The sequence below is a fragment of the Alnus glutinosa genome, chromosome 6, assembly GCF_958979055.1.
Source record: "Alnus glutinosa chromosome 6, dhAlnGlut1.1, whole genome shotgun sequence".
Lineage (NCBI taxonomy): Eukaryota > Viridiplantae > Streptophyta > Magnoliopsida > Fagales > Betulaceae > Alnus > Alnus glutinosa.
Genome location: NC_084891.1, coordinates 729,144 through 741,926, shown reverse-complemented (window position 1 = coordinate 741,926; position 12,783 = coordinate 729,144). Strand labels below are relative to the sequence as shown.

General features: G+C 30.4%; 1 protein-coding gene across 1 annotated transcript; it reads right to left on the bottom strand.

The window, feature by feature from the left end:
* Window positions 1-5,619: 5,619 nt before the first annotated feature.
* On the bottom strand, window positions 5,620-6,396 carry LOC133871222 (proteinase inhibitor PSI-1.2-like). The gene is made up of 2 exons (XM_062308620.1): window positions 6,245-6,396; window positions 5,620-6,045 (listed from the first exon to the last, which is right to left on the bottom strand). The coding sequence occupies exons 1-2, from the start codon at window positions 6,288-6,290 to the stop codon at window positions 5,849-5,851; spliced, it is 243 nt and encodes an 80-aa protein (XP_062164604.1). The 5' UTR covers window positions 6,291-6,396; the 3' UTR covers window positions 5,620-5,848.
* Window positions 6,397-12,783: the final 6,387 nt, after the last annotated feature.

Sequence of the window (12,783 nt, the reverse complement as noted above, 5' to 3'; positions counted from 1 at the left end):
GATAATTCTACTATAGTTTTCTTTTATAAGAATGAAGAGTAGAAGCAGAATTAAATTGACATCAAGTATCTTAGTACGAGAGATAACATTAAGAGACATAAAATGTCTATTGAACATATAAGTATTGAATTAATGATTACGGATCCCATGACTAAAAGTTTATCGGTAAAGAAAGTATAAAGTCATGCGGAATATATGAAGTTCATTAATTCATTTTTGCTTAGTTTCTCTCTATTTGGTCTATAGACATCAAGTTATTGTTAATAAAGTTTTGTGCACATTTGTTACATTATCCATGAGGATAAAATTAAAGTTGGACCCGAATAACTTATAGGAAGTTTATTCATAAAGTTTGATTGCCCATATAGTACTCATTTAAGGAATATTTTATATGTAATACATGGAGGGGACGACTTATTATATAAAGTTTTACCGCCATAATTCATGTGTAATATTCCTTATGTGAGTAGGAGGATTTCATAAATGGTTGGAATAAATAAAGTGATAATCATATTGAAGAACCGGACATCATAGGGAATTATATGTGTCATAAGGGTCAAGTGGGAGAATGTAAGAAATTACATATGTGTCCCTTAGACACATTTAATTCATTGTAACGGTTGGAATTTAAATAATTATCATAACGGTAATTATTTAATTTATTGTAACGGTTGAAATTTAAATAATTATCATAACGGTAATTATTTAATATAATGATTGAATATGATTTATTCCACATTAAGTTATATGAAATCAAAACGGTTTAAAACGGTTTTTATATTAAATTTTCTGATTTATTCTCCTTGATGGGAGGAGAATAATCAGCTATCTAATTGATGACGAGGGTCCCTAGCCTACCTATATAAAGAGTCCTGTGTATCCATCTATAGGCACACTCATAGGCATAGGCCAGAAGAACTCTCTGAATTTTGTTTTTTTTTTCAAATTTTGGTGTTGCAGAAAACTTTTTCGTTCTTCGTTCTTCGTTCTTCGTTCTTCGTTCTTCATCAAGCTTCTTGAACAAAATATGGCTGGGGGTATTTATAATTCCACTGCTTATTATTTTATAGCATTTTATTTATAGATTATGCTTACAAGTTTAGCATCAAATATTTATTATGATTTTTTTTAAAAAATAAATAAATTATTAAACAAAAGAAGTCGAATATCCGACTAGTGCATGAACTATCTGTTGCGCTGAAAGTTATGGACAAATTTTTTTTTTTTGGAACCGAAAATTATGAACAAAGTTTTCTTTCAAATTTCCTTCAATCTAGTCATTCTTGTAAACATCGGTCCAAAAAAAATGAATGGGAATCTGTAACTCTTTGAGTATGAATGCCAAGTTATTTCAAATTTACTTTTTATAGGACTAAAGAAACTCGACATGAGTTCAATACAAAATTAGCTAGTGAGAATAAAGATGTTTAACCGTTTAATTAAATGAATTGAGTTAGGGTTAATCTATATAGTCTTATACTTATGTCTCGATATAATTTAAACTCAACACGCGATATAAGAATTGTTAATTTTTTATACAATCTTTGAACCTAACACAATACAAAATTAGTGGATTATGATAGATGAGAGTTTGATCCGTTTAATTAATTGAGTCAAGTTGAGGTTATAACCTATGCAATCTTATATTTATTCATTGATATGATCCAAATTCGACATGCAAACAAAAATTGCCACCATAGCTTCTTTTAAAGCCCTCAAACATATTTCGAGTCTGGTAAGAAATTAAATTAAGGAAAGGAAAAACACCAAGAACTAACGTGCACGATACGAGCATATATAACACTTTTTATATGCATTGCAGTTAATATTTTAACACTTTTCTTTACAAGTGGGCTCAAACTTCTTTTTAGTAGATGAGACCGGCCAAGTATAATATTTAACTATTATGTTAAGTCATCATTTATCTTAAGAGTTTAAACTTATAATTAAGAAAAGTTAAATTTAATAATTTAATCAATATTTAACATTTTTTTTTGCAAACCCCAAATAACTACAAAATGTTGGAGAAAAACAATAATGAGACACGTAGAGTAATACACGAAAGAGAAATGATACACATACATCTTTCATACATCTTTCACACATCTTCATACAATCCAATTTCAAATATAATCTATTATTGAATTTGTGAGACCCACATTAAGTCCCATAAATCTAATAGTAGATTTAAAATTTAAATGTGTAAAGAGATATATTTATATGATTTCTCTTTACGAAACCACTATAAATCACAGTATCACACAAAATCACAATTAGTCCATGGTTTTATACGTATAAAATCAATATGGGTAATACATTGGATCCTTTGTATTTTCATAAATAAATAATATTCTAACAAACATAGTTATTGTAAATTAACATAACATAGATACAATATATAATGAAAGTCTCTATTAAATATTGTTTTATTCAATCATCAGATATTATTATCATCAACTTTATGTTGCAAATTAATTTAAGGTGATCGCATCTCAGTCAACTGTCAACCGCCCCTTCAAGTCCCAGTGCAGAATGCAGTTCCATCAGCAAAGTAAAGGGTGCACCCCTCTTTAGCAAAGCAGCAATTGCAGGCAGCAGGAGTAAGGTGCTCGTTGCCGGAAGATGGACAGGTCATATACGCTATATCTGCAGTGCAAATTTGTGGGCATAATTTTGCGCTCGCAGTTTCTAGATTCACGCTCAGCAGAATTGCACCTACTGATCATCAATATATATGATTAAGAAAACAACATTTAAGAAACTTTTGTACATAATAATTGATGTTTATTAAACGTACATGACTAGCGTATATGTTTTGTTTGATAACACTTTTTTCTTTTCTCTTTTTTTCGAAACAAAAATATTAGAAAAAAATTTACTGACTCTTTTGAAATGTCGTTGCTTTTCTTATTAAATCTGGTTAAAATTCTCAAAATACCCATACTTTTGTTTTTCTTGTAAAAAAATATTAATAAAAATGTCAAAGAATCAGGCATGAGTATTTTTTTTTTTTTTTTTGCAAATTCCGTTAATCTTGACCAACGCCTAAATCTTTGCAACTTTTTTCCTAAAAAAATATGGGTATTTTTGAGAATTTTGACACCATTCCATTAGGATTTTCCGTTAAATCCTAACGGATGGATGAAATTGAAAAACAAAAAAATAAATTGAAAGATGTATACACTAAATTAAGAGTTTGTGAAGTTTAACAAAAAATTGATCATATGTTTTCCGCGTAATCTCATTTGGTGTAATATGCTGATGTGTCTCTTTTTTATTAGAATGTGTAAAGGGCTTAGTTTATGGTAGGTACTTATAGAAGTTATTTTCTTTACTATATATTCTTTCATTTTGTCCAATTATCAAATTAGGGTTGCATGATTTACCAAGAAAATCCTTATCTAAATTAAGGGGAAAAAAAAAGAAAAAAAGAATATTTTGGTAGTAAAAATGGGCAAAAAAGTAGCGTAATCTGATTAGTTATATATATATATATATATGGTTAGCTGCTACAATAAGTAACAATGTATAAATTAAAGGGTTAAATACCTTATTTATACCTGAGTTTTAGGCTTTTTTAAATCTAGTACCCGAGTTTTCATTTGTTTCATAAATGGTACCTGAATTAGGGGTAAAAACCCGTTTGATACATCTGTTATATTTTCCATCTAAATATTAACGGTCGCGATGTGTCAACCACCGAGGTTGAAACGTGGCACTATATAAAAAATAAAAATCTTTCAAAATTAATTAAAAATAATCAAATAATCACTTTAAAAAAAATGAAAAAAGAAAAGAAAAAAGAAAAGGGGTGGCTCCCCTTGGTCGGTCTGGGGTGGCTGAACCACCCCTGTGGCCCACGGGGGTGGTTCGGCTACCCCCAAGGACCAAAACCTATCATTTTTTTTTTCTTCCATGGGGTGGTTTCCAGACGAGTCAAACCTCCTTGGCCAAAATGGGGGTGACAGTGGCCAAGTCACCCCTCTTCTTTTCTTCTCTTCTTCTTCTTTTTTTTTTTTTTTTTTTTTTTTTATTTTTTTTTATTTTTTTTAATTTTATTATTATTATTATTATAGTGCCACGTGTCAACCTTAGCAGTTGACATGTGGCGAGCCGCTAATATTTGGATGAAAAATGTAACAGATGTACCAAATAGGTTTTTTTTCTCTAACTCAGGTACTACCTATGAAACAAATGAAAACTTAGATACTAAATTTAAAAAAGTTTAAAACTCAGGTATCAATAGGGTATTTAACCCTAAATTAAATTAAGAAAAAAAAATTAAATTGATTCTCTCTCTTTTTTTAGAATAGTGAAAGTAAATAAAGAATAAATATTTTAAATGAAATAATAAAAGTTGAAAGCCAAAATAAAGGATATGAGAGAGTTAATAATTAAAATAAAAAAACGTGATTTTTTTACTTAAAATTTGCTTGGCTAAATATGAATGCATTTAACTTGGAATCTGCATATATCTATATTGTAATATTTTTATTGGGTTTTGAAGGCAAGGGATTATTAGACTTGTAGCTTGTAGTAAGGTCCACGCAAAAGCTAGACAAATTGAAAAGCTCTATCACCTAATCTCAACTCTTTGTATTCTCGATTGGTTTCTTGAATTGTTCTTAGGGGTATTCAAGAGCTTTGATTTGTGATTAGAGAAAAAGAGCTTTGACTTGTGGGCAGGAAAATTGGTAAATTTAATATTTAGTTTCCGAAAGTTAGTCAAGCTATGAATTGAAAGACAGGCAAACTTGCTTGTACAGTTGTGAGGCAGCGTAGACCTCCCACTTATCCATAAAAAACATTATTATTTACCAATCGAGATTAACCAAAAAGTCATTATATATATATATATATTAAGGAAAAAAAAAAAAAAAAAATCCCCTTCCTATCAGTTAGGCTTCCTACAATTTATTGGCAGATAGTATTTTTTTTAGCCTCAATTTGGCAGATTCACACAATCTTCAATAACAAGAAGCAAAGCTTTACAACAAATATTCTTATCTTTTTTTTTTTTTTCTTAAAAATGTTTCGGGTATGTAATCAATTTTTTTGCATTGATATATTTTTAAATTTATTATTACTTAATAAAATTATAGGAAAACCTCAATAATAACCCCGGTTCTTCCATTAATTTTTTTAAAAAAGTATCTAAACTTTAAAAAGTGTCAATTTAGGATATTCATATTTTAATTTTTTTTCAATTTCAATCATTCGTTAGAATATTTAAATAAATCCTATTAAAATTCTCGATATGAATATGTTAACGCATATTCTAAGTTTAGGGCTAGCATTTTTAATTTTGCTCGATCTAGTAATACACGGTCGCGGGTATAGCTAGGTGTCTCTTCTATCTAGACTTGACCAATAACCTTATTTACTGCTACATATATAGTCTAGACAACACTAGCCTCCCTTCTTACAGGGCAGATTTGCCAATCTTGCAGGGTATTCAAACCACCTCTAATATCATTCACAAGTTGTTCCAAATTACTCCAATTTCTATCCTGAGCCTTCACAACATTCATTATCTGCATCGCATCTCTTTCGAGTATAATATTTTGCAATCTCAAATCACAACTAAATTTTGCAAAAGAAATAATGAGATAATTAGAGTAATATACGAAACCAGTACTATAAATCACTGTATTACACAAAATCAATTATGATACAATGGATCCATTTTATTTTCATAAATAACATTCTAACAAACATATATATATATATATATAAATATTGTACATTAACATAACATAAAGACAATAAAGTCTATTGTTTTATTTTATTAGATATTATTTCATCAACTTTATGTTAACATATTTAACATCGCATGTTAAACCCCCTCTCAAGTAGCAGTACAAATTGAAGTTCCATCAGCAGAATAAAGGGTGCAGCCCTTTCCAGCAAGGCAGCAATTGCAGGCAGGAGCAAGGTGCTCATTGCCTGAAGATGGGCAGGTCATATACGCTACATCCCCATAGCAAAATTGTGGGCATGCTTTTGCGAACGTAATTTCTGGATTGACGCTCAGTAGAATTGCACCTACTCAACAAAACAAAAATGTTAATTAACCCAAAACATAAAATACTGAAAAATTATTTTCACTTTTATATATATTAGATTATCATAAATAAAAAAAAAACATAAAAATAAATGGAAAAAGAAGAAGAAGAAGAAGCACAAAGTACGAAACAAACAGAAGAGAAGATAATTGAAGAGGAGTGGGAGGAGCTTGAATTACCACACAAAAGGAAAACATGTAATACACCAACTTTGTTGCAAGCCATATTTCCTCTCTATACCAATTTTAAGGTGTTAACAATATTGCATATTTATAGTAGTAATCCTTGGAATAAAAAATTAATTAAAATAAAAAAAAGTTGGCACATTCTACATTATCAGCTGCAACATCTAGGTATATACGGAAGGATCGATGCACCAAAGTCAAATTTGAAATAATTAATTAAGTGTGACTTTTTTTTTTCTTTTTTATTTTTTTTAAAATTTTTATAGATTAATTAAGTGTGGCTTCAATATTAAACATACACAGCTAGCTAGCTAATTGGAGAAGAATGTATATCTTAGGGAGGAGAATAGTGTAAAGAAATGAATAGTGAAAATTATTTAATGGACCTAATTAAAAGTCAACTTCCTAATTTCCTTAGATAATAATTCCCCAAAATTAATTTTTTGTCCCCCCAAAAGTTTTCTGCTTTGATATTCTCCCATTTGAGATTGGCCTATCAATGACAAACCTAGTTTATATGATTTTATTTGTCTTCTTATATATTTCCTTACCTATTTGTATTTTATTTTAATTTTATCTTTGACTTCACGATGTAAAAGTCCAAAGATCTTACTCATTCTTAAAAGACGCTTTGAGAGAGGATTGATGAGACACCATGATTTATAAAGTTCTCAGGTCATGTATTTTTTGGCGATATGAAACACTTTAATACGTCTCCTCACGTGTGGCAATTTTGGTCAAACACGTGTTCAACATCGGGAGAAAAATGTCCATCATCGTCTAAAGAACCCAATTTTATACCATGTAAAAGTCCAAATGCCTTATATATAAAAGACAAGCACTATTCAATATATATCATTAATATTGTATTATTGTATTCGCTTTAGACAAAGCAACGGAATTTTTTTCTTCTTCTTAAAACTACAAACTCATCTTTCACAGAAACCGTAAACAGATTACCTGAGCTCTATACAGAACATATCTTAACATAATTTCATATATGTTTAGGTGACATGTACATAACATCCTTCCTTAAACTATTTCTATTTCTTTTTTCTTTTTTCCTTTTCTAAACCATTTCTATTCATTAAATATACAAAAGGGATCATTAATATTGACTAACCCCTAAAGATGGCTGAACCCCACAAAAATCTAGCCTACCTCTCAACCTCAAGGTCTCCTCACCCACTGCGGCTATATTTATAAAAAATACAATTTTACAGGTGGCAATGGCAATGGCAATGGTGAGTACACAATTTAGAATCTTTACATTTCAATTGCAAGTTTTGAAATTAAAAAACCCAAAGAAGCCCTTAGTAAGCAAAACAGTCAGACCAATCCTTGTGTGTGATATATAGGAGCCCTTTGTTTAATTACTTCAAAAATTTCTCTCTTTCTTTTGTCATAAAATGAAGAGCTGGTTCAAAAATCAAGGCTAAAATTTTCTTTTGCAACAAATGCAAGGTTTTTAGAAACTAGCGCAACATCACGCCTTAGTGAAAAGTCAATGAAAAACTCATTTCATTATTGTTAAAATGAGAGAATTTCTTTCATAATAAAACTTAAAATTCTTAGCATTTTCTTTTCCAGCAATATTATATCAGAGATTCAGAGCATCCATATATATAATACATGTAAACTTAGTTGCTATCAGATAATTAACAAGGGAAAGCAATACTTAATTAATCAGTGCATGTTAGAGTGTAAAACATATTAAAAATCTCATATACATAAACATTCAGCCAACATTTTCCTTGATTTGCTTTATTTTTACTTTCCATTTTATAATTTTGCTAATCGTATTCCCCTCATAGCACTAGGTTGTTAAGCGTAGTTTCTCATTCTGAATTCTCATTCAAGTAGCTGTAGTAAAAATGGGCAAAAAGTAGCTCAATCCGGTTAGCTATTTTAGCTGAAAACAAATTATTAGCTGCTACAATGCGCAATGCATAAATTAAACTAAAAAAAAATAAAATTAATTTGATGGTGTCTCCTCTTTGAGAATAGTGAAAGTAGATAAATAATGAATATTTTAAATGAAATAATGAAACTTAATAGTTAAAATAGAGAGGGAAGAATATAAATGTTTTGAAAAAATTGATAGCTAAAATAAAAAAATATGATATTTTACTTAAAATTTGCTTGGCAAAATATGAATGCTCTTAACTTGGAATCTGCATATGGATATTTTGTAATATTTTTATTGGGTTTTCAATTAAGGCATGGCAATTACTCCTCCTATACGACTTTAATAAGTTGAAAGCGAGGAACAGGCCGGATTAGTAGACTTGTAGCTTGTAGTATGGTTCACGCATAAGCTAGACAAATTGAAAAGCTCTATCACCTAATCTCAACTCTCTATATTTTTAGTTGACACACAAAAAAAAAAAATCCATATTTTTGATTGGTTTCTTTTGGATCATGAGTCTCTCAAAATATTTGGTCGAATTTAAAAAAATTTGAATAGGTGATTGTGAAAGATCACTTATGATACCCATCTGATCGAATGAGAAGTTGGGCAGCCCAATTTTTATTTAGTCAAATGAGTTCCGAGTAATGCTACATATCATTTTTGTATTCATTTTTTGTCTCTTCAAAATTTATGTGGCTCTTAAAATCACCATTGGATCAAAATCCAATAGTGGTCTATCATAAATTCAATGGTAATTTTAAGAGCTACATCAATTTTGGAGAGACAAAAGGGGGACACAAGGGTGATATGTAGCATTACTCGTGGGTTCCATAAATGGTCTCTTACAATCACCTACACAAATTTTCTTAAATTTGGACAAATAATTTAAGAGAATCATAATCCGTTTCTTCAATTATTCTTAGGAGTATTAAGAGTTTTGACTTGTGGGCAGGAAAATTGGTAAATTATAGGTTTATGAAAGGACTCCCAGGCAGCGCATACCTCTCACTTATCCATAAAACCATTATTTACCAAAAGCCATCATAAAAAAAAAAAAGAAAAAAAGAAAAAAAGAAGAAGGGTAAACTCTACGTCTTCATCAAATTATTACACAATTGACAATGTCCTACTAAACTTTTAATTTTGATAATATCTCCCATAAACTATCAAAAATTATCAATATTCCTCTAATGACGAAAATACACTTAATCAAATAAAAATAAAACAAAAAAAATAAAAAAAAGTACATAAAAATCAAGGGTGGTTAAATATACTCTTTTTTTTTTTTTAAAAAAATAATAATAATAATAATTTTTTTAAAGAAATTTAAAATTTTTCGTTTAAAAAAAAAAACTCGTTTTTTTTAATTGTTTTTCTAAAATAATAACATTTTTAAAGAATAAAATAAAATAAAATAAAATAATATATCTATTCGAATTTATAGGGGTATTCTTGTTTTATTTAAAAAATTCAAAGGTTATTTTTGTCTTTTTGCTAGCCATGGGGGACATTGACAAATTTTTGATAGTTTAAAGGGACATTATCAATTAGGTGGTCGTTTGAGGAATATATAAAATTTTCCCACGTGAAAAATAAAAATCAACTTCCTATCAATTAGGCATCCTACAATTTATTGGCAGATATTATTATTATTATTATTATTTTGTTCTCTTAAAAATGTTTTGGGTATGTAATCAATATTTACTATTAAGAAATAAATTTGTTGTTGTAAACTTTTATATTTGGATTGCTAGCTCTTTTAAATTAATTGATGATGAAGATATATATGTTTACATATATTACATATTTTAATTGTATGAAATATGAGAGCCCTTTCTATGAGAATGGGCTATAAAAGTGATGTTTTACAGCATCTAATAAAGAGTTGACACATCATTTAAAAGACTAAAATATATTAAGCATGAAAGCACCGAATAGTTTCCCTTTCAAAAGTCCAATCGATTTTCAAAAACCACCACCTCTTCAGCCCCACCCGTCGCCGGATTCCGTCGACAACTACTATTAAATCTGCGCCGGAACATGGAGCTGCCAAAAACGGCCAGATTTGGCACTGTTGCCTAGCACCCCGGCCGACCACGATCCCGACCCTGACCCCTACCCCGACCTCGACCACCACCACCGACGAACTCCCAGAAACCCATGCCCTCGACCTCGATCACTGTTTCCCAACACCTTGAGAACCCACGCCCTCGACCCACCAAACCCAATTCGGCGAAGCCCGAGGTCAGATTCAACGTTAGAGAGAGAGATCCGACGGGGGAAAGAGAGACACGGCGAAGGAAAGAGAGATCCGGCGAAGCCCAAGGTTGGATTCAACGGCAGGATTTCCTAGATTGATTTAGTTGGATTCAACGGCGAAGCCCGAGGTCTGTACAGCCGGCGGAAGCTTCAGCTAGAGAGGTGGGTCTGGCAGAGACAAGGGTCCAGCGGAGATTAGAGAGAAGAGAGATGAGTAGGGGATTAGGTGTTTTCATGTTTATATTATTTTTATTGTATTTTTTGGTTTTTGATAAGTTGTCAATTTATAATTGGATGCTGTAAAATGAGGGTTTTACAGCCCATCTTTATTGAAGGTATTCTCTTTCATAATTGTAGTTACTTATATTATGGAGAGCAATGATTATATTAAGCCCCAATCGTATAAACAAGCTTGTGTCAAGGGAGCTAGATTTAGTGAATCAATCAATAGGTCCTTACTTAAGAAGAAAAATTTATGATTACCTGATAAAGGCCGCATCTAAAGAGTATATCTACAAAAAACACTCTGTCAATGAGTTAACCATAATTTTTCATAAAGACTATATGGAAAAAAATGGCGCCGCTTTGTTGAATTGTTTCCTTAGTTATATACTTTTAATATTTTTAACCAATTTTTGTTTTACCTTATCTTTTAATTAATCTTGCTCCTTGTAAACAAAAATTATGGCTCCGCCACTTTATAGATCAACATTTTTGTTAATCCTTTTGTTTTTATTTCATTTTGCCATACTCCTTAACAATGATTAATCGATGAAATCATATATATATATATATATATATATATATATATATATATATATCTATATATATATATATATATATATGGCAAAGAATCTGCAACACTTCAAACTGTGGACTTCTAAGTTCTAACAAGTTTTAACAAGTTTCATATTTTATGTTCTAAGTTTCTAATAGGATATTTCATATTGTTAGACATTCGTTGCAGTGCGTTAAAGTACTATTAATTAAATAACTAAATTTAATATTTTCTATCAGTTTAAGCTTTTGAGACAATTAGTGATTTAATATGGTATCATAGTATTAATATAGAAGTTCTCAGTTTGAACCCAATTTCCACAGTTTACCTCTCATTTCAGTTAAATATTTTACATGTCAAGTTTCATTTGTTAGAGATTTATCGGAATGTGATTAAACAATCTTAAGCCAGCTAGAGTTTTTATTGAAACGTCCAACAGACTAGCTAGAGAAATGTTGGAGAAATTAAGATAACAAAAATATCCAAAATGAACAAAAGAACATTCATTGAATTAACGTGATTGCAAACATAAAGCACAAAGGGATAAATCTTTATTGTACAATATAGCAACTCACTAAAACGACATGGTACTGTAGAAATACAAGTGCAATTAATATAAGCAATACAAATACAATACGATATAGTACGACAAGTACGTACAATTCATTGTCTCTATGTAACATTAACACATAGACACAACTTTATGTTGCAAACCAAATGTGAGTACAAACAAACATGTTTAATAGGTATCGCATGTCCATCCCTTCAAGCCCCAGTGGCAATGGCAGTACACATTGAAGCTCCAGAAGCAAAATAAATGATGCAGCCCTTTGGAGCATAACAGCAATTGCAGGGGGGGGGGAGTAAGTTTCTGAGTGCCCGAAGATGGGCAGGTCATGTACCCACCTTCATTAGCTATGCATGCATAACTAGGGCATAGTACTATTCTTGCCCTCACTAGATTGACGCTCAGTAAAATTGCACCTACTCGTCAAAATGCCACGTAAAAGTTCATATCATTTTGTAAAAAATTACAGTAAAATTTATAATATATCAAATAGTTTCCTAGAATTTTTTCATGCAAAAGTTTGCATTCAATTCGTGGATTGTGTGATACATCGAATCTGTAGTTAAGTGTCAAATATCATGGATATAAATATGTACATGATATATTTTGTCATTATTATCTATGGACGCATATTTGTATGTGTCCATCAAAAACATCAAAAACATTAAAATCAACAGGGAAAAAAGAGAGAAGAAAAACATAAAAGCTAAACCGAAAAAAAGAGAAGGTAAATCGAGATTACAACAATTGAAAAGGAGGAGCTTACTACACAAATTGAGAAGATATATTAAACCAATTTTGTTTCATGAAGCCATATTTCCTCTATCAATTTTGAGGTGTTAGAGTAAAGAGGTTTATACGACCTATGAAACTCGACATGAAATCAATACGAAATTAGCTAGTTAGAGTAAAGAGGTTTGACCGTTTAATTAAATGAATCAAGTTAGGGTTAATCTATATAGTCTTATACCCATGTTTCGACACGACTCGAACCCAACACGCAATATAAGGGTTGT

Excerpts from the sequence above, each read along its gene's own strand:
- LOC133871222 (XM_062308620.1), bottom strand. The coding sequence starts at position 6,290 with ATGGCTTGCAACAAAGTTGGTGTATTACATGTTTTCCTTTTGTGTG. Across the intron at positions 6,046-6,244 it reads ACATGTTTTCCTTTTGTGTG|GTGCAATTCTACTGAGCGTC; the intron begins GTAATTCAAGCT and ends TTTGTTGAGTAG.